General features: G+C 41.8%; 1 protein-coding gene across 5 annotated transcripts in view; it reads right to left on the bottom strand.

Moving 5' to 3' along the window:
* The window catches only part of dscaml1 (Down syndrome cell adhesion molecule like 1), a 71071-nt gene extending 48018 nt beyond the window's left edge, over nt 1–23053 (bottom strand). For all 5 annotated transcript variants that reach the window (XM_076100313.1, XM_076100315.1, XM_076100316.1 and 2 more), the window contains exon 1: nt 22936–23053. In XM_076100313.1, coding sequence (XP_075956428.1) covers nt 22936–23038 — 103 coding nt within the window. In that variant the 5' untranslated portion in view covers nt 23039–23053. The remainder of the gene's footprint in view (nt 1–22935) is intronic.
* Between the last annotated feature and the right edge of the window lie 363 nt (nt 23054–23416).

Here is a 23416-nt window from a genome sequence, read left to right as displayed (position 1 = left end):
CAGGACTGTGTGTGTCTCTGTGCTCGTGTCCCCAGGCGCAGGCAAACATTAGCTGCATTAAGTGAGCTGACAGGTCCCTCCCCATTACCACTACTGGTGGCCCAGGGAGGAAGAAGGGCAGAAAGAAAGAAAGAAAGAAAGAAAGAAAAGGGGGGAGGGAGAGAGAGAGAGAGAAAGAGAGAGAGAGAGAGATTTAAGACACTGGTTCTTACCAACCGTCTGTACAATGTGTGTCCCTTTCTGCATATACACGTACATATAGTACCATGAGATATTTGCATAAAAAACAATGCCTGCACAAAACAATTTTCATACATTTTTGCATATTGGCCACAAGCATGCAAAATGTGTGAATATCTAACAAAAATGACTTGCAAAAACACACGTCACACAAACATTTACTCTAAACTCCTGCTCCCACACTGCACACACAGTACGAACTCCCTTGGTGTGCAGAAAAACACACCACATACATCATCAACACTGACAACGATGTACTGTCTCTAAGAATGTGTTACTGAGTTTATAAACGCATGCTTGCGTGTGTCTGTCTGTGTGCGCGTGCGTGTGTGGGTGTGTGTGTGTGTGTGTAGTGTATCATTCCTTCTCTGCTTAAATATTGATTGTTGTCTGGGGTTCAGGGTTAAAGACCATCTGCTGCCTCTACCCTTCAATTATTCAGTCACACCAACACACACACACACACACACACACACACACACACACACACACACACACACACACACACAAAACAAACTTAGTCCCTGGGGGCATATTTACTTTATCAGTGTGTCATAGGAGCCAAATACGATGCATACTACACTGTACTTGCAAAATGGCTGAGTTATCTGTTACTGTCACTCTGATGGAGTCTGCCTTTCTTGTACTCCTTCATGAAAACAACGTGTACACACACACACACACAGAGATAGAGCACAAATACACACACAGAGAGAGATAGAGCACAAATACACACTGTCCATTACATGAGTTTAGCTGCTCGTAGTGGAGTGGCAGGTGGTCAACCCCTGCTCTCTGCGAAAGCAGTACTCTGTGGGGGGCTCTAAGTTAACATCACATTGTGTTAAGGCCAATTCCTCTGACCTGAACAAGAGCACTGAAGACAATAATGAGATGGGGGTGGGGTGGGCGGTGGGGTGAGAAGGAAGTGCAAAAAGGACAAAGGGGAAGGATAGAGAAAGTAGCGCAAAATGATTAATAAGTTGTGTAGGCCGAGTTTATGGGAGAGAAGAAGAAGCAAAATAGTGAAAGACAGCGAAGGCAAGAGAGGTTCTTGACCTCTGGCTATGGAGCTTGTTGCTATAGTGCAGGCAGGGGGGAGTGAGGGGCGGCGGGTGGGGGGGGGGGGATGTTAGTGAAGATGTTCTCCCTCAAATGCTATGTCTCTGAGCTGCAGTCTGTGAGCATGCACGTATATGTGTCTGTGTGTTTGTGTGTAATCTCCCCGGGCAAATCCCTCTTTAGCCAAAGCAGGGAAGAATAGAGAAGAAAAGGAAAAGCCATCTTTATCCAAATCCAATTGCAGCTGGAAGGAGAGAGTGGAGTGAGGGAGGTGGAGGAGGAGAAAGGAGGAGGAGGAGAAGACGTTGTAATTTGTCTGAGGGATTACAAGAAGTGCTGGCGGAACATGACTGCTGACTGTGTGTGCACGTGCAGTTGTGTGTTTGTGTGTGTGTGTGTGTGTGCAAGCCATGGCCTAAACCCATGAATTCAGAGCATAACAACATCAGAGAAAGTATTTTTGAAACAGAACTAGAGCAGAAAAAAAGATTTTTTTTTCTGTACAGCGCTGCTCACTCCAGGTAAACATCAAACTCTCCGTGTAACTCAGTTCATAATAACAGCCAGGAGGTTGACTCGGAGAGCAGACAATTAACCCTCTCTTTAGCCCAAAGTATTACTTATAATTCTCTCTTTCGTAATAGATCTCAGTTCCTTTGGCTCAACTTTCATGACATTAGTGGTACTAAAACACAGTTACACATCCATATGTCTGTATGTGAATTGGGACCCTCAAACCTCTGCTTAAGGTTACAATGTTGTGCTGCTACAAGGCCAGACACATGGCATCAATATGGCAGCCATCAAACCTAGCCGAATGTCTAGTGTGTGCTTGAACTGTGTGGACCAAATATACGCTCTACACAGATGACGAGGTGTGTTTCCAAAAGCTGTGTCCATTTTTGGATAAGAATCCAAGTTGGTATATATTATATTTTTATTCATTGATTTATCTAAAAAGTACATTTGTAATCCATTTGGAAAGCTTTGAAAGTCATTTTTTTAATATTATAAAGGACATAAAAGATGATCGCCAAATTTGACTTGTTTCAATACTGGATTCAGATTCAATAAAATTCTTTGAACCAACCAAACCTCACACACACACACACGCAAATGTGATTGGACATACAACAAACAGGAATAAAGCCACTTGTATCGATTTATGAATCCTTACGCTTTAAAGAGCCATCCAGACTGCTGAAGGGTTAGAAAAAGGAAAGAAAGAAAAGAAGCAGGAGGAGTGGAGTGAGAGAGCCAAACAATAATTGTGGAAGAGAGGAATGGGCTTTAGGCCAGAGTTTGGGTGCCATTGGTTTGATGTGATGTGACTGTATGACACACAAGAACGCATATATCTGCCTGGAGCATGAAAAGAGTTAAGGACAGTGGAGTCAGAAAGGTGTCGGTGTGAAACAACATCAGTGTCTTTCTCTGTCTCTTTGAGTGACAGTGATACAAGGCAGTTTGCCCCTTGCACATATATATATACACAAACACACACACACACACACACACACACACACACACACACACCAACAGAAACACACCGGTGCCCAAAGGCTCTAAGCAGGAACAGCTGTTTTGCTGTGACACACAGCATACCCTGCACATCACATCAGATACACAGCGGCTCCATACCCAGAAACTCATGGACCACAATGACACACAGATACTGTCGCTTGCTTTACCAAATGCTGACACACTCTTCTAGGCATTTTCTACTGTCAGGTTGCATTTACCAGACACACAGTCACACACTTATCTATGTACAGTATTATCCTTCAGTATTCTGAAAGGACATGCAGTCAATCAAAGTAGAGATACAGTAGAAGTAGGTTTGGGCAATATGACAATAGATTATGTACAGTTAAATTATAGAGCTTTTGTCAACCAAGTATATTGTTTATCTCAAAGTATATATCCATTTGATATCTGTGGTTGTATGAAGCCATTGTGGGGCAATGTGCTAAATCAGTGAGCAGAGCTTTAAGCCTTTTTTTTTTACAAGCAGACATTTTGACTTGTCAGAAAACACGAGTGTTACTACCGTTAATGATAGCTCCGCTCTATTCAAGTGTCACGGGGAGCCATGAAAGTGTGACAGTGAGCCAGCATGTGCAGTACAATATCAGGACTCTGAACCTGAAGCAGCTAAATGGAATGAAGCAATCATTACTTTTATTAATCACACCTGTGCTTTTACATCCATGAAAAAGGTCTACTGAATTTATGTGATTTTGATTGAATGTGATGACATCAGATCTGGTTATTTTTTATCTATGCCAAATTATTACAGACTTCCATAAAATCTTGAATAGCTCTATTTATATTACCATATAAAATACACTATCAAAGAGATTATCCCATCCTAAGTAGGTTTGGGTTCTGGTAACCCCTTCCATTTTGGATCGGGTTTGCATTTCACAAAACACTCTAATTCACTCAGCATGAATGTTAACTTATTTCCTTCCTCAATCTTTTATTGCATTTTAATGGATTTAGATTTGATGAAATATCAAACCCTAATCCTAAATAGAAGTCGATTTTTCATAGATGTATCATAACAGGAATATAATGGGCCTAAATGAAAGCAGTTGCATACCTATTCTGGTCTGGGTGGCACAAGGGAAGAGCACATATCAGGGTTCAATTCCCAGCAGAAGTGTTTCTCGTTTGGCTCCGCTGAATACAAATTCCAATGTTTAGCATAGGTGGGGAGCTGTGAGGGATTAAATCCTTGTTGCATCTCTAGCAAGTCCTTCTGTTTATTCTATCTACACTGCACCGTCTCTCGACTGTCCTTACACCAAGAATAGGGCTGCAGTGGGCATTCAAAACTGTGAAATAAAAGGTGGCCTTCTGATTTGCTCAATATACCATAATAATCATAATATTTTTTGCTCTGACTTATAAAAAAAAGGAAACCTCAATGCTTGTACTTAACAGGGTATATTCCAAAAGATACAATTGTACTCTCTGAGTGTGGAAGACTAACACACATGAAGACACAAGCACGCAATACATTTGTACATACACACAAGTGTTTATACCCACACATTCAATAAGGTACATTATACAGATGTGTCATTGCAGTATCACTGTAGTATCAAGGTGATTCCTTAATGCTGCAAAAAGCCTTCAAAAGCTCTGCTCCTTTTCTTTTGATTCCAGGCTTTAGACCAACAGTCTAATTACCTTCTTGAATGGAAATTTAACAAAGTGCAACCACACTTTAGACATGTAGCTCTTGCTCTTAAACAGAATGACTTACACCGAGTACAACAGTAATATAAACTTCAATACCTAATTCAGTACGATATAAAACAACTACAACAGTACTCTTTTGATACAGCACCAGACAACATGCTTTTGAAATATGTAGTGTAAATTAAGTTTAAGAAGTTAAGTAAATTAAAGAAGGGAAAAGGGGGATGTGAGGTAGTTCATATAATAATTGTGTTGCCAAGGAAACTCAATGCAACTCATCTGCCTGACTGAAATGGGAGATTCTTTCATCACTGGGGTGCTGCAGCATCGCAAACATACATGAGATCTTGAAGAGATACAGCCTGTACTGTGGGGGATTTATGGGCTTGGCTGGAGTCAACAAAACTGTATATGCTAATTTAAAGGGACAGTGTGTAAGTTTTAGGGGCATCTAGTGGTTTGTGGCAGGTTGCAATCAACTAACCAACTTTCGTTTTACATGTTCACAGATGTATTGATAAAGTATTGGCTTTTTACTCGCAAATATTTTACTGCACGTACAGTAACAAGCGTAGTTACCGTCAACTCGAGTATCCCTCACTTCACCACAGCGACCTATCTGCTCGCGCTTTGTTTGTATGTGTGTGTGTGTGTGTGTAGTATGATAAGCTCAGCCCGACAGAGAGAGCAGAGCAGATAAGCGCTGCATCGTGATAATAAAGGACATCAAAACATTAACAACTACTAATAAAAAGCCCTTCCTTCAGATAACGTAAAACGCGAAAGGCGTGTCCGTTCTGGCGTTGCAAGATGGCGGACTCCGTGGAAGACAACCCTATTAAAGCTATGGGCAATGTTATCTAAAATGTTGATCTTTTCCCCCGTCATTAATATAGGTTTATGTGCACAGGGCAAAGCATCTACTAGGTATATATCTACATATTCTGAAACATTTCCATAGTTTTTTTTGCATAAACTGAGATGGCACAAAAATTAATTTTATAAATTAACCAAAAAAATTCAACAACAAATAAGTGAAAGTTGAAAGAGTAGGATTTGTCGATTGCAGTTTGTAAACACAACATTCAAAGTTGGCCCCTCCTCCCCTGCTCAACGAGGGTTACGGTCCTCCCCAGCAGGTAATGCCAAGCACAGATAAATTATTTTGGAAAGAGCTCCGTCTGCTTGGCTCTTCGCCTCGCTCCATTTGTCTTTTTTTCCGCACTGTGTCCACCATTTTTAAAGTTTCCTCTTGAATGCAGGCTTAAGATCTGGCAGCTTGTCGCTACATTTTTAAAGAGTCTGGCCCCCAGAAACTTCCCTAATACAGCAACATAAGAAAATACAGACAGAGGGGCACGGTCTCTGCAGATACAGATACCACCACCTACTTCTAGTGGGTCATACGTGATGATTGAGAAGGAAAATTATTTTTTGTACGAGTCTGTACATTGGTTTTTAGGGAAACCCTTCTCATTGTAAAGGCCTTGTGAATAATTCAATCACAAACAAACTCACATCATTGTACTTGCTACTGGTAAAAGTCAGTATGGTTAGCAAATCTGAGCATTGAAAAAGGCTGCAGACCTGACACTGCTTATCTTACCGGTCAACACACTGTATGCATGAAAAACAACTTTATCCACTCTCTGTCATAATTTTTACAATTAATAATTAGTTATTATTATCAAAAAGTCCTCCAAAAGCTGAATCTGTTGTAATCCCCTGTCTTTTCTACTACGTCATTGCTGTCTCCTGTTGCTCAGGTAAACCCATGCTACTCTCTCACGATGCCACAGGTGGGCTCTGAAAGACTGGACGAGATTTTGAGTGCTTTTCTATGTTTCCCCTCTCCGCTTCTTCTCCTCAGATGGAGGGATTGAGGTGAGGAAAAAATTGAGAGAGGGAACAACAGAGAAAAAGAAAGACAAAGAATGTAAGCCCCCATAGCAGCACTTAAAGTATGTCTGCATTATTGATGAGGAGACAAAGCGAAACATTTATTTATCATCGGGGATGTGTAGCAGCTGAGCCGATCCCTGCAGAGCTGAGAGAGAGGGAGAAAGTAAGTGAGGGTCAAAAGACAGAAAGAGGCCACGTTGAAATAGAGATGTCTAAGGCGACTTGAGTGTGTTTTGTGTGTGGGTATACAGTGGAAGGTCAAGTCTAAGATGTGTCCTGTGTATTTTCTGTGGTCAGCTGTGGGATTTCCTCAGGGCTGAAGGATCAAGACCAGGCCAGAGAAATATTTACGAGTCCTCAACAGGCTTCCATACTACACTGTGTGCTTAACCCCTCACTACACTAACGTTGATGCAGGCTCAAGTCCATCCTTTGACTCTAGACACACGCTATTCCCATCTGTCTATGTCTTTGCTTTCCTATCTTGATATTGGAAATAAAAAAGGGATGCAAAGGGATTTTTCATTGGTTAATTCCTCTATTACATTTTTCTCTAGAGTTTGATTCAATGTTTAATCTATTTATTATTATCTATTTAATCTTGTGCCCATCATATCTGCCCAATGTGACAACTTTAAATAGGTTGTTTTGTCAAAACAACAATACGAAAAAGGAAAGACATTTATTCCAGGCAATGAAAAGACACAACTCTGCATGAACAGACTCTAATCCACTCTAGGCATGTAGTGCAAATTAAGGTAAAAACATGTCTGTGTAAATAGATTTTTTTTTTGTGCTTAAATATTAATGTACAGGGACTATGGGAAAATTAGAAAAAGAAATGAGTTGATGGAGAGTTGTAAGAGTTAACTTTCACATTAACACATGTACAGTCACATTCCACACACATGAGTGAGTACATTGCTAGCTAGCTACAGCTAATGTCTGAACAGTCAGTAAATTGGCTGAGCATTGCAAAAAAGTACAAAACACTCCCGTGCTCAAATTCAAACAATTTAAGGCAAAAAAAAAAATGGCTAGGTGTTCAATCTGAATTCATAAGATTCAAATTCAAAATTCTGTTTTTTGTTTTCTTGCAATTGACTAATTCATCAACCATTAAAAAACACTGTAGACCGTAAATACTTTATATAGAGACATCCACACCCACAAACATATTTTTTAGGCCTACTTCTTCGACACTACAGAAGTATAGGTTTCTACACAAACAGGGGGGATTGGAGATTGCATGTACAGTAGGTAAGAGAAGAACAGCGGATATGCTTGTATTACCTGTAGTTAAGACAACTCCAACATTAACAATAGTTACTATAGCGATTAGGCTTTGAATTAACGGATCAAATTGTCACCTGTCCCAACCACTATACCCTTCACTGCATGTCAGATTAGGCATAATGTTTGGTTTAAATACTGCACCTTGTTCGGCTGTGACTGATGGATTTGCAGGGAACTGACGTGTGAAAGTGGCAAAGCATGAATATATGAATAGCACAGTTTACGGACATGGCTATACATTGTGTGTGTGTTGGTGTGTAGGGGAGGCCGTTAGGGGATAAGCACTCAATAACAGCTGACACTGAGTTGCCCTCTGCTCTCGCTCACACAAAGGACTATGATTATATTACTGTTTGACTGCCTGTGTCCCCCCCCTCCCTCCATCCCCGCATCATACCCTATGCTGCCAAGCCCTCTGTGCACTCAACGGCTAAGATAATTACCACTATTGTGTGTCACACACGTACACACACTCCCATGCAAAGTGTGCCACGTGCTTGCCAGCTCCCCCATCTGTCCCCCTTTTTTCCTCTCTCTTCCCTCTCCATTTTTATCTGTTTTTGTTTCTGCACCCTTTGATATTCAAGATTTGGCAAGAAAAGGGGGAAAGATTGTTGGAATTGAGACATGTCATTTTTACTACTTACATTTATTCAGCGTTGTACAGTAGGCTGTTTATTATTATTCAGTGACAAAAACATATTGATACAGTTGTCGTCAACTGGTTACCCTACTCAGTGTGAAATCTGCGATAGAATGATGCATCAGTAGTGTGATGGACTTATTACTGAACATCAATATTATTTCCAATACCTGATGACCTCCTCTACTCTACTAATCCAATTTCTCCTCCCCTTTCCTCTTCACCAGCCTTGCAACCATGTTCCTTTACCTTTCCATTTAGCCAGGACGTAACGAAAGAGAGTGCAGCATTAAGATTGAAAGTATTGGGGTGAGAATAGCGTGTGTGACAGTACTCCGATGTCCCCTTTCTTTTATTCCTTCTTCCTTTCCCTCCTCCACTGGTTAAACTTTAATGCGTTTTCCCACTCAAGTACTCAAGGAAACTCCTCAGAAATGGCTTTGGTTGCAGAAACACCAGAGTGATTGTAGTGTGGCTTCTGTGTTTGTGTCTGGCGGTATTGTAAGTGAAGGAGTTATAAGTGGTTAGTGGTTGTGTGTGTGTTCATGTGTGTGTGTGTGGGTGGGTCACAATATGATGTCGGAGTGGTGTTTACACGACCTAGCGAAGCCAAAGACAAATGTAGCCATTAATACCGAAACAATTTTCCGCCATTTCTCGATTTGTCTTTTCTCTACCTAGAGGAACAAACGCATACCTGGATAAAAAACACACACACTCTCTATCTCTGTGCGTTGAAGGTTGAGGTGACCACCTTGAGAGTGTGTAATTGTTTAATAGCCTGAGAGCTCCCATGTCTACCCCAGAGGCCTTTGCTCACTGAAGATCGATCAAATGCTCCGGCTGCCGGTGACAACTTCGAAGACACACACACGCAAAGGGCCTAACAGCGTGTACTGCTGGAGCGATGGACAGAGACAGTTAAAGGAAAAGAGAAAGAGAGAGTGAGAGGAAAGAGGAGTACCTCCCTTAGCGGCTGCCATGTGGCTTTAGCCATCTGTTGGCAGAGTCTAAATTAATTAGCTCCACTCATTACTAGTTTGCAAGAGGCCTGCAGTCTAAACCAGACACCAGCTCTCTAACTTCCCTTTTTTTTACCATCACTTCTTCTTTCACCCTCTCTCATGACGAAAAACCTTCAAAGCTTAGATTTAGACCCCGAAAGCCCACCATGTTTACTCTTTTAATCCACTGTGATACTAAATATGGAGGTGTACAGTTTAAACTTTACCTGGGGCCCACTGGGCAGGTTTTTCTTCCTTACGGTGTGTTCAGACAGAACACAAGTCGAATTTTAGAGTCCGCAATAGTACATACAACGTCTGAGTGGGAACGCAGAGATGCAATTTTGCCCAGCTGGCGTGAACTGGGGCCAAGACGTATTCACTAGAATTGAAAATGTTTTTAACTTGAACAAAGATTCTTTGCTTATCCTGAGGCCTGATGAAAATGTTTCATAAATATACAGAGAATAGAGGAAAAGGAAAAAACAGAAAGAACTGTAGCTCCAGTTCTGAGATCATTCAGAGTTGGAACATTTGCTTTATGGGTCAAATCAACACAGACTGCACAAACAGTCCAGAGATCACATCTGTGGAAATGATGCACCACACACCATTATGGAGTAAAACAAATATTTCAACTATATACTCAAGAGCTGGGCAACTATTATATCTGTTCCCTGATACCTATTGTACTGCTCTGCATGATTAGTGGAGAAGTGCCACTTGAAATTGTTTTCCTTGAGAATGGCACTGATTGAAGTTGCATTGAGCGCACAAAAAAAAGAATCAACTGTCCAACTGTCTATGCTCCTGATCAACTTTTCTTTTAGGTTTAGAGAGAGGCACTTTTAGAAGTGTTTTAATGGAAAATCTGAGTCAGTCATTGTTTATGTTGGCAAATTACACACACATTAAGGTGCACCAACAGTCTTACTAGACTATTTTGAAATTATTCTAAAATAAAACGCTGAATCAAAATGGGAAAATGCAAAGCAATAATTTGTGGGTTGGATGTAAAAAATCGAAACATGTGAAGGGATCCTATGAAATTGTCTCATGGATCTGGTACGGTAGTTCGAGACCCTTAAAGTCCACAGTGTTAATTGTAATAATATATTGTGAAACTGAATTTTAAAAAGGTGTTAGAATAAATCCCTCATTCAGACAGAAACAAACCCACAACCAGAAAATCTCAGAGTTGACACTAAACGGAAAACATGCTCGTGTTATCCCTCTCGGCACACCTTCCTCACCCTCCTCTCTCTCTCTCTGTCTCTCTCTCTCCCTCTTTTTCTCTCTCTCTCTGCCCTCTTATCCTACTTTTCCCTCTCATCCTTTGGGAATGTTCTGTGCCACCGCAGCGATGACAGATGGGGCTCAACATCATCCAGAGAGAGGGAGAAAGAGAATAGAGGGAGGTTGCATTCATTATTTACATCACTTGGTATTGGAATATTAATGCTAAAGGGGGGGGGGCGAGGCAGGCAGAGACAGTGGGAGAAGAGCACACTCTGTTAAATGAGCCCTAAAATTAGTAAAGCAAAAACACCTCCATTAAGAAAGCCTGCATCTTTTTTCCCTCCCTTCCTCTAACTCTTCTCTCCTCTTCTCCACTCTCTCCCCTCTCATACGCACACAAATCACTGCTTTACCCACAAGTGCTTGCTGCGAACCTCTTTGAGAAATATGCATTTCTGTGCTGTCCCTCTTAAGTGCCTGTTCAAAATTTAAACATGCTTATGGTGGCAGAATGTGTCTTTGGTCTCCATGTGCATCTCTCTGGAGAGTACTCTCTCTATCACTCCCTCCTCAACAACCGCTCTTTTTCTTTATGCTGTATCTCTCTGCCATCATTTCATTTTACCCTTCTTCTTCTTATATCTATTTCTCTCACAATCTCAATCTCATCTTCTGCCTGTCAGCAAACCCCAATATTATTGTCACACATACGAATGTGTGAATGCTGGATATGCAAGCATGCATGAACGAACAAACAAACGCATGTGTACGAAGACACACAACCTTGCATACATAAATGTACAAACTCATGCACACAGACAGTATAAGGACACACACACACACACACACACACACTCTGACAGTGGCAGAATGGTTCTCTCCTGCACAGCAACACATTGCGTATATGCAGAGCCACTCTCCCCATTAGTGGAACGCTGCTACGCGCTGTTGACTTCTGAAGAGGAAAACATACAGTCATGTCCACTGGTTATCAACTGATGCCACAATTACCCACCCCTCCACCTGGCATCCGGCCCTTCACAGCATGTGTGCACCGTTGTGAGCAATAGCTATGTTACTTATAAGAAACTATAATGATCATAATGACAGCCAAGAAATTTGTGTAATTGAAAAATTAGGTCACTTACTATTGATGGAGGAAGATCAAAAATCGAAACTGAGACTTCCAGATGCAAATTAGGTCCCAGTGACTCTTGTGAGGTCTTAAATGCACAGAGCTTAAGACTCAGGACTTGTTCCTTGAAACGATTTTCCTGGTTATTGGTAGATACTTGCATCTATGTCGTAGCTATTCCAAAAATCAGCTTGTTTTCATAGATTCATGTATCTACTAGATATACATTCCACCATCATATCTAGTCTTTTTAAGCACAACTGATTTTATACAGCAGAAACGTTTATCTACATCAATCTATCCAACCACCCATTTGTGCAGCATCAGTTCTCTGGTTCAGGATGAGGACTGACTGCAGGGTATTGTGCCATGCACAAAGGAACATGCATCAAAATATCAGAACCAAGTGCTTCAAAATGCCGAAAGTGGTGAAACATGATCCTCTGACAATCTAAGTCAAAAAGTTTAGAAACACAATCTGGCTGGACAAACCCGTCCATGAATGTGAAAGTGAAAAGCTGCATTTTGAAAGTAAAGACAACCAAAGGTGCATTAAGCCCAAAAAATAAATAAATAGCTGCATCACTGGAACCTACTGGAGAAGAAGCAGTGAAGGAGAAGAAGTAGTAAAAGAAGACAATGAAGAACTTGTCAGGTTGAAACTGTGTGCAAACAGTTACTTGCTTACACATCCCATTGGAGTTGTTGACCACCTAATACAAGTTTAATATTTACCCAACCTGCCAGCTTTGGTTTCGTCCACTCAACTTTCAGCTACAGCCACTTGTGTACTTTGGCTCTCTGCTGTTTTAACAAGCACCATACCCTCGGGTAACCCTCTATAGATTTGAAAGATACATGTCCCCTGTTTCAATCTTGACTGGCGATCTTCTTGAGCTTGTGTGCTGCTCTTGTGTGTACCACTATTGACTGTACAGAGTGACCAGTTAAGGTTGGTTGGTTGGTTGGTTAACTGGTTAGGAGCACTGCTCTCCGATAGCTCACTCATTGGCTTGCCTGAAGCTGAGCAGTAGTGTAAAGTACCATGGGCTCTGTAAGTACTTCTCTTATTGTTTTAAATCTGAGGAAATGCTGATATACAGTCATACTGTTTAATAAGGAATATTTAGATGATATTACCTGGAAATAAGCTTAAATAAAAGTCTTTAAAAGTAGGGTATGAAGAAGCAGTGATACAGTGTTTTTGTTTACAGATAAGATGGGATTTGTTTGGAATATCGCATGTTGTAGATGGTAAATGTGTATTTAACTCCTAAAACTACTAAAACAAAAGCGTAACGATGTACTTTTTAACTATCTGGTAGAATTAAAGGCATGCTGTTTACACGACAACAACTGTGCTTAGTTAGCTCAATAATAACAGCCTCTCACATGTGTATACACCGTGTGAAATGAGTAAATCACAAGGAGAGAAGACAGATGTTCTAAAAGAAACAGAAAGATTTGGAATCAATGATGAGAATCAGAATCCACAATATTGGAACGATATACGTGTGTTCTTCCCAATGCCAATATAATTTACAACAAACTGTCTCAACATTCAGTTCTCTCTCTCTCTCACTCAAACAACCTCACCTGGATGACATATTAGCTCATTACTGTATGATGCCCTGCTATAGCTCGATGTTTGTCTGAAGATGTCAGAAAGAAGGGGGATGAGAGTAGGAGAAAGAATAGAGGTGGGGGAGCGATGGAATAAATACCCGACTGTTTTCCCCTCAACAGAAATAAACAAGGCGTTCACTTGTCAGCCTGCAAGAAAAGGGCACACTGTTTATGCAGAGCAAAAGAGAGAGAGAGAGAAACACAGATGCACACACACAAATGGCTAATCTAGAGATGGGATCTGTTGGCGAGTGGGGGTGCTTAAAGAGGGAAACAAGTGCAAAAAGATTGTGTGTATATACTTGACACCTTGAGAAGCACTTGATATGTAGCTCTTACTGTAATATGTGTGCCTAAATTACAGTACATACAGTACAGCAACTTGCAAGCTTCATGAGCGTCACTTCCACTACTTTGACATAACAAATGACCAGAAAATATATCATAAAAAGTGCAAAAGTCAAGGCCGCTGTTCAGACATTTTTCTTGTAGTCATGTAATAAACAGAAGCAACATGTGTATGATTTTTGAGAACAACTGATTGGACTTGGAAACCTAACTTAGTATAAAAATGGCTGTGTTCCTCTTATGAGATGGTGGTGGAGCATAGTGTATCAATATGTTTGGAGGGAGAAAGACCGCCAAGACAAATCAGCTTACTGCCTGTATAATGTTTGTGTTTTCCTACCATTCTTTCTATTGTACAGCCTCTCATGTTGCATTCAGGGTGTTTAAATGTGCAAGCGAATGTAGCTATTACAATATATTTTATTTTGTGGAGAGGCTGCACACTGACATACATTGTATTTTCAACTTGGCAGCAGAGATGTAGTGAACAAGGATGAATGAGCTGTAGTGCGAGCACTCAACTATCAATCTGTGCTCATACACAGGAGCTTTGTCCACAGGAGTGGGTGGGGAGAGGATATGTGTATGTGCGTGTATGGGGACATAAATCTGTTTACTCAGTCGTTGTGGGGGCTTACCTTCCCTTAGGGGGACAAAACGCACTTCCCCGTGAAGTGAATCACAACATTTTAGGGTCAAAACTTGGTATGAGTTTTAGGGTACGGTTAGGTTTAGGTATAGGACGGATGGTAGCAGTTATGGTTAGGGCTACGGTAAGTCTTCAGGATATGAAGTGTGTGTGTGTATGTGCGTGTGTGCTTGTGTGTGTGCATGTGTGACTCCAGAGAGAATGTATCAAGGCTAGAATGACTTTCAACTGAAATGTATATTAGATTCAAATTACATTCTCTTTTTCCTCTATACTTTCCCTTCCCGCTCTCCTCTCCCTCTTGCTTTGTCTTCTGGGAGCCTTAGTCAGCTAAGCTCAGATGTAAAAGATGTTCTTCTCTCTCTGTCTCACACACACACACACACACATAGATAGATATGCACACATGTTCTTAGCCAAAGGGCAGTTTGATGCAGGTATAAAAAATGAAATTGGATTTGTTGATAATGACAAAAGTAGAGAATAATGCTAGCCTCTTCCTTTACTTTAGTGTGGAATGCTGAAATGCACACATAATAGAAAAACAAATTGTAAAACATGTAATTTAGCCGTAATTTATACGCGTGGCAACGAGTGCTATTCATGCAACATGTCACGGTATAAGAAGTGAGTAAGAAGCGAGCCATTAGCTCAGTGAGGGTTGACGAAGAAGGATAGGAAGGAGGTAAAAAAGGAAAACATGAAGGATTCCTCACAAGACATGTCTGAAACTCACATCGCTGTTTTCAAACAATGTCTCCAGTGAGACAGAGTGAGATAAACAGAAAACTTGCATCTCCCTGGGCATTGTAAAACAATGGCTATGCACATGAACAAAACAGACACACACAAAAAAAAAAAAACTGCACTTTCAAAATACAAATAACCAAGGTACAGAAAGAAAGAGCGCAGCAAAGAAAAGAAATAGGTGAGGAGAAAATAGGAAGAGGGCAGGCACGCTGAAAATAGCAGAAAGGGAAGGAAAATAATGATGCAAAACCAGAGGCGGTCAAGGTGGGCCTGATAAACTCTTGAGGAGAATAAATGTCAAGTCAAGCAGTAGGAGAATCATATGGGTAAGGTAATAGAGAAAGTGAGAAGGAGAGACAGCATTTATGATTCAAACAAAACAAACAAGGGAAGATAAAGGACAAATCTCAAACTGCCTATAGTGGATTAAAGCTACTTGCATCATTGTGTCGCAGTGGCTAAATAAAAACATAATGAAGTTCTTTACAAAATAATTGGCAAAATAACTTCTACATGTGTTATACTCCACTGACTTCTATGAACTATTGACGTGTGTGAGGGGAAATGTCCGCGTGTGTGTGTGCTAACACGCCAGCATATGTCTTGTTGGAGTCCTCGGGGCACCTCATACACCCCAGAGAGCCCATTGATTAGCTATTAATAAAGCATAGAGATGCCATAGCTCAGAGGGGAGGTCAGCGAGGGCGCTCACACACACGCAGACAGCTACACAGTTTAAATGAACATGGCAGAGGTTAGGGGAGGTTGGAGGGAAAGGGCAGGACAGGAAAGTCGAGAGTTCATCAAAAAGGAAAAAAGATAAATTGAGTAGAGCAGGTAAACTTTGTCAATCTATTTCACCTGTTTTCTGCCCACTCCCCTACCAAGTTATTCATCCTCTATCTCCATGTCCTCCTTTCACTTTGAGGCTCTCTATCTTTCTCTCGCTTCCGCTGCCTGTGTCCATTGTGGGCTGCGTGTCAGAGCTCTACTGGCTGTCTCCATCCAGTCTTTGATTAACTGTGATCTATGAGGCCGATAAAAGGAATGAATAAAGAAAAGTGAGTGAAAGCAGCGAAGACAGACGGAAGGAGGCAAGAGGAAAAGCTCCTCCAGCTGATGGATAGGACTGTGGTCAAGTTAGGACATCTGAGCGAGAGAGAGACTGATGCGTCACACAGCACACATTTGCATCTCTCGTGCTGCTATATTTGCTGCAGTTTTCATCCATTTTCTTCCTGGTTTCTCGACCCACCACCTTCCTTCTCTTACTTCTCCCCCTCTGTCCCTCCTTGGCTGCCCTCCCTCCCACCCTCTCTCCTTCCCTAGCATGTACATCTTCAGGTCACGGGTCATTAGGTCAGCTCCAGGGGGGATGCGTTCTAACGGGATCTTTCTCATATTGCCTTGCCCCCACCATGCTCCTAAAATACAAATACGTGCAAACACATGCACATCTGTAACAACACAAGCGCACACATAAATACTTGATTCACTATCTTTTTTTTGTTTCTTATTCATCTTTCTCTCTTTACCAACACACACAATTACACACGCTGAAAATTTGGACACGTCACATTTTCCAAATAATTCCAACCAAAGAATTAGAGACCAAACGGTGTGCCACTTAAAGCACTTAAATCATTTTTTTCTTTTTTAGAAAAAGCTACAGTACGCACTGAATAATGTTGGGCATGGGGATGTTTTTTTTGTCTTTGTTTACTTAAACTAACTAACAGAACAACTTATCTTTGGGAAAGGTCACACAAAACAAATTCACATTTTAGCTCTGGCAGATGTGACAAACACAGTCAGACTATGGCAAATGCTTGCTTGCTAATTTATACACATGTGCACCCACGCACACACACACACACACACACACACACACACACTTCTCCACCATGGTTGTTGTGCACCGTCAAACAACATTAGATTGCAAGGCAGTGTCAGAGGGATAATTAGAATAACACATCCACTGTATTTCTTCATTATGTGTGTCATCTTCACTTACTGGCTTAGCTTCGTCACTGCCACTACCCTGCTCCCCCAACGCCCCCAACGCCCCCAACCCCTGACACACACAGACACTCTTATCCCACCCTAAAAGTCACATGCTTTTTTAGGGCAAGTCATGATCTCCATTAGTGATGGCTTCAAGTATAGACCTGATTGTCTGAACCCCCATCATGTATTTTTCCCTAATTAAGTTCTCGGGCTGAAGGAGGAGGCACAGCATGACTGTATGACAAAGAGGGTGTTGGCGAGGACATCATGGTGGGTGATGAGTAATGTTCTGACGTCGGCAAAATATCTGACAGCAATTCTGTCTGCTGGCATGTAATGACACTACTAATGTAAGTATATATGCAGGACGATCGTACATATCTATTCAGTAAGAAAGATGTAGACGCACCGCTCAGCTGCAAACACAGCAAGCAATGATCTCACGCAACGACAAAGACTATACAGTATAAAAGCATGACAGCTGGCAGGTCAGAAACAAACAGAAACACACAGATTTACATGTATGAACTCGCTCACACCTTCGCTGAGTGCGGTCAATGAATAACTAATGAATAAAAAAAAATGAATGACTAGCAGAGAGGAAAGGGAGCCATCTTCTCTGAGTAAGGCCAAATGAATTCGCCGAAGCGCTATGCAAATTGTCCCTGGGCTAACGAGACTGCCTGCATGATTGGAGTGGCATTGAAATTCTTCCCGTGCACAGCCCTCTCTCACTTCCTACCTCCCTCCCTCCCTCCTTCAATCTCCCTCCATCTCTTCCGCCATTTCAATCTCTACACAGAACATCCATGTTCCCGTGCATGTACAGCATCTCTCTGTCTGTCCGTCTATCATTCCACAAATAACCTGCACATTTATTTCTCAGTGTATCTCAAAAGCTACAAATCAGCATTTCCTTTCAACGCTCAAATCATGTCAACCAATCAGATACACACTGTGGCCCTATCAGTGTCTGGACAGCAGTGAATGCCCCTGTGTCTTCTTATACTCTGTCTGTCTGTCTCACTAACCCACACACACACACACACACACACACACACACACACAGAGTCCGCTCAAACAGAGCGCGCTCAGAGTCGCTCTGCACCTGTTCTCTCTGTAAAACATCCAAACACGAGTGCTGAATAAATAACCCAACCTAACACGAATAGCTGCCAGGTTCACACACGCACAAACACACAAAAATACACGTACACACACACCTACACACCACCGCCCATAAACACACATCAATAAGTAAACACCACCTATTTCCCCTCCACAGCTACCCCCTGCCCTCTTCCTCCCACCACTCACACTAAGCACAACCTGCTACCATCGCAAAGACAAACATACATAGATAATAGTTAATGGTCAGAACAGGGATAAGAAAAAAAGAGTCTGATGGAGAGAGAGATGGAGGAGAGAGGGTAGGTGGGTGGGCATTAAGCACTTGTCAGATGCATCTTTAATGGCAGGGCACAGCAGCTTTAGAGCCCCTGGCCTCCTCTTCCTCCCTGGGGTGCTGGGGACAACAAGAAACCCGAGCACACACACCTCTCTCTTTGTCCATCTGCCTATCCTCTCATACGTCCTCATACCTATCCGCCTCATTCCATCATCCCTCCAACCTATGCCCACTTTTCCATCTGCATAATTTAGCATGTCATGCTTTTGTGCCACTTTGTCTTTCTTTTTCTGCCTATTCAGGCATTTTTTTTTGTGCCTATCTGTTGTTCACTTTCAGGTTTGATGGAGTGGAAGGAAAAAACGATGCTTTGTCACTTCATCCCCTAATAAGTGTCTCGAAAAAGGAAGCGTGAGAGAGAGAGAGAGAGAGAGAGAGACACACAGAGAGAGAGAGAAAAAGTTAAGAGAAGAGTGGATTGGCAGAGGGGTAGAGAGAGTTAACGGGCCTCTGCAGAGTGGCCACAAAATGGAGACTGGGACAGAAGCTGCAGCAGCTGTGGTGACGCTACACTTCACGGAGAGAGAGAGGCAGTGTGTGTGATAGAGAATGAATGCAGAAACTCAGACGTCACACATCAACACTCTCCCTCCCTCTGTCTCTCTCTCTCTCACTATATCAACCAATCAATAATTCAATAAGCAGATGAATCAATAAATCTATTTATTTCACTTGTTATGGTTCTCTAGTGGTATTTTGTCATTCTGAAGCCTCCCCATTTAATCAAGAAGAAGTGTCTACTCTACAATCTCATCCACAGGAGCTTTTGAACAAGTTATTACTCACATTATTGTTACATTCTATATAAATCTTCTTAACATAGAAACAAAAAAATAGAAACACTTCTTAAGTCACCAATTGGATGAAATTTAATGCAAAGTTATAACCGAGATGACTCACACTGTCTATGTTTTCTCCAACATTTAATGAAGCTTATTAGGGTATGTGATGTGATTCATAAACATGTGTGCATCAATCATCTGAAAATCTGCACATGCAGATGTCTTCATACATTGTCTGAAAGACATCTGTAAACGTCTAATTGATGCCTACTATCAATAAAAAAAATGTAAATGTGCATCAACGTCACGGTGTGTAAAATTGGGCCAATTTCTTCATTAAAGTCAACATAAGATAAAATAAAACATAAACAAAGCTGAACTGTGTTTTTTTCACAGTGATAGTTATAAGTCACATTTTCTCCTGAGAGGCTGAACTAACTACATATGGTGCAACCGACGCTCGATTTTTTTAAGTTGATACCATTACTGATATTTAAGAAATTAAAGAAATTCAATAATATATAAGAGCTGATAGTCATGTTTATGTTTGTTTTGAAACTATGTAACGGTTTCACTCTTGGTAAATGCCTTTAGACATATCTTTGGCAAGATGGTAATGTAATGTCTTGCCCAACATATACACACCTATATAGATGAAAAAACAGGATATTTGCAGATACAGTACTTTGGCCCATCTAATTAATTGGTCTCGCTCTAATGTGTACTGCAGAGGCACACAGTGTCTCCCACAAACCATGAAAGACAGACAGACAGAGGGAAAAGTGTTAAAATCTCCACATTTGGAGATAAAAGATTCATTCTCCTGACAGTGATGACATGTACGCTGCCTGTCACTGAAGTGTACATAAGTATGCAGCTATGTCATCTGTGTGTGTGTGTATGTGTGTGTGTGTGTGTGTGTGTGTGTGTGTGTGTGTGTGTGTGTGTGTGTGTGTGTGTGTGTGTGTGTGTGTGTGCAAGGGCAGAGCCGTTGTGATGCACTAATAAAACTCAGCCAGCGATGCATCCTCACACCTTCCTCATTCCGCCCGCCGGTTCGCACCCGTTACCATGGTGACCAGATAAAACTCACACTGTTTTAAGCTCCAACTGGAGGAGGAGATGGATACTAACAAAGTGACACACACACACACACACACACACACACACATACACATGAAGTTCCTTCATACACATCCATCAACAGAGCATCCTCTTTCAGTTCCCCAACTGACAAGCAAACAAATGCTAATTTTCTAACCAACAGCAACACCAGCAAACCATCAATTAGAGGGACAGACATGGCGAGATAGAGATAGCAGGAGAAGGGGAGGTATGACAGCGGAGTAAAAACCAGGATAGCCAGTCAACACACAAAGCCCTCCTCTGTTTGACTGTCTGCCTGTCTATCTGTCTTCTCCCCCCCACATTGCTCCGTGAACGGGCCTCAACGAAAACAGATTTGGCTGTCAAATACTGACACGACACCCAGGCAGGGTCGTCTCACAGTGAGGCCAGCTGTCAGCAAACACCCTCCTGCCTCTTCATCAAAGCCCATTCAAACTCAGCTTTATTGACCAACACAGCCGTCTGTGTGACATGTGTCATCCTGTCAAGCCAATACCTTGGCATACACTGTCCCTTATAAATGGCAAACCACTAGAGCAACTCGAGTGCTATCGAAAGAAAGAAAGCTGTACATGCCAGCAGGAGCTGATGGATGGATGGATGGATGGATGGATGGGTGGATGGGTGGATGGGTGGGGTAAGCACACATGTGTGAGTGGCCATGATGCCGACACAGGCCACCAGTCTGTACCAGGGAGGGAAAGAGATGAGAGGAGGCTTAGAGCCAAAGATAGATGGAAAGAAGAAGAGGAGCACTGTGTTACTAATAAGACCTATTCATCAGCTCTGAAGAGATAAAAGAGAGAAAGAAAGATGGAAAACAAAAATCTCTCAAAATCCACACACTGAAGAAGCGGAACAAGAAAGCTTTACACTGTATTGTAAGCTGTATATAAATAGACATAATAATTTTACATGATCAAAACATATAAAGACTCTTCAGCATTCAATTATTTTGACATTAAATTATTCTAATCATAGGTCGAATTATACAAAAGCTTTTAATATTTAAACATATGGATGATCCGCTTAGTCACTGAAAGCTGTTCATGTGAGTAAGTGTGTGTGCGTTTGCGCGCCTGTGTACATGTTCACACACATGCTCTTGCTTGTACATACAGTATGTGCATGTTTTACCTTCAAACAGACTGGCCTGATCTCACCACACTCACACTGAGGGATTTGTGACAAGAGAGGGGAATCCAACAGCAAGCTCAATCGATCCAGACTGGAAACCCCCCTCAGGCCACACACACTAACACATACACTTACACACATACACACGAACACACACTAACACACACACACACTACAGCTGTGGTGGATCAATGAATGCTCCCGTGTGAAGGACAGAGCCATACAAAAAGGCACACAAACACACACACACACCTCTATTCACACACTATTTAGAGAGATGAAAGGGGTGCTCGGTATCAGAGACCAAGATAAGGGGCAGAGGGAGCAATACGTATCATCTGACCTAAACAGTCTCATCTGACACCCTGCAATTTGCCATTGCTCCATGGAGCAAATGTTAACACTGCACTGCACAAGCTTGCACACACACACACACACACACGCACACACACACACACACACAGCACACGTAGACACAATATACAGCAGCATGTAGGAGGCTCAGTTTCAAACTGATACTATTATTCCTCACTTACACATGGAATGATATGAACAGAAGATCAGATGAAGCCGAGAGAACAGCTCCAGACACAGCAGAGCCCAGGAGGTGTGGCTGCTCTCTTTTGGGTGACTGTGATGAGCAGCTAAACAGATCTATCACTCATCAAATTAGATCCCCCCCCCCCAGCCCACACACACCCCTCTGTCCTTCTCACTCTCTCACACACACACACACACAAACACACACACACACACACACAATCACATGTCTACTAATGCCTGATTTATCCCTGTAAAACAGCTATTAACCACAGCGGTGTCAGTCAGTGAGTGAGGAGCCAGAGATGTGCCAAGCAAAGGCCATTTCATCAGACTTCTTTTTGAATGATTGGACCTTTTTCACTCACTGACAAAATAGAAGATGCCAGTGACACAATTTCATCGATTAAGAGCTGTCAACGATCACAAACATGGCAAACGAGGAAACAATCTTCTTGATAGAAAATCCCACTATAAAAATTCAAATTTTTGGTTTGGATTTATTCAGTCTAAAAATTACAGGAGAGATTTCTCATTTCTCTAAGGGCAAATGTTGTTGAGTTCATTGACATATTGGGATGACATTAGATCATTTGCTTTCCATTATTATCCACCACCTGATCAAACACAGCGAGCACACACTCGGCCAAATATAACTCACATGGCCGCACGAATGGAGTTTGAGAGGAGAGTAGCACAAAGAGCGGGTGTGTTCCCCCTTGTGTTTTTGTGTGAACCTTTAATGACTCTCGTTTGCTGAATTTCTTACCTGTGACGATGGAGACTGTGTCTTTCTCCCAGGACACCACACTGACGTACTCCTGGACGGCTGAGGGGATGAGGCACTTGAACACGGCAACATTGCCCCGCATGGAGCGCTGGTCGGCCACACGGACTGTGTAGGGCTCCCTGAACACTGAGGTGTGGATAAAAGAGCTGAAGTTAGTCGATGGAAGGATGTTGTTTGATGGTGATGGTGGATATCTTAGACAGGTGCAAGTAACTTTGTAAGAGAATCCCACACAATAGTTAAAAATGTCCATCTCATTTTCCAAAAGCCAAAGATTATGTCGAATTGCTTTTTAGGTCAAACAGTCCAAAACACAAATATATTAAATGTACAATGATATAAAACACAGCATCATCAAATGGTCACAGCGAGGATACCATAACATTGGCGGATGACAATTATAATAATAATAACTTTATTTATAGCACCTTTAAAACAGTTTACAAAGTGCTTTGACAGA

This window comes from Anarhichas minor, unplaced genomic scaffold (assembly GCF_050575085.1).
Source record: "Anarhichas minor isolate MPS153535 unplaced genomic scaffold, ASM5057508v1 ptg000026l, whole genome shotgun sequence".
NCBI lineage: Eukaryota > Metazoa > Chordata > Actinopteri > Perciformes > Anarhichadidae > Anarhichas > Anarhichas minor.
This window is presented reverse-complemented; position numbering and strand designations above follow the sequence as displayed.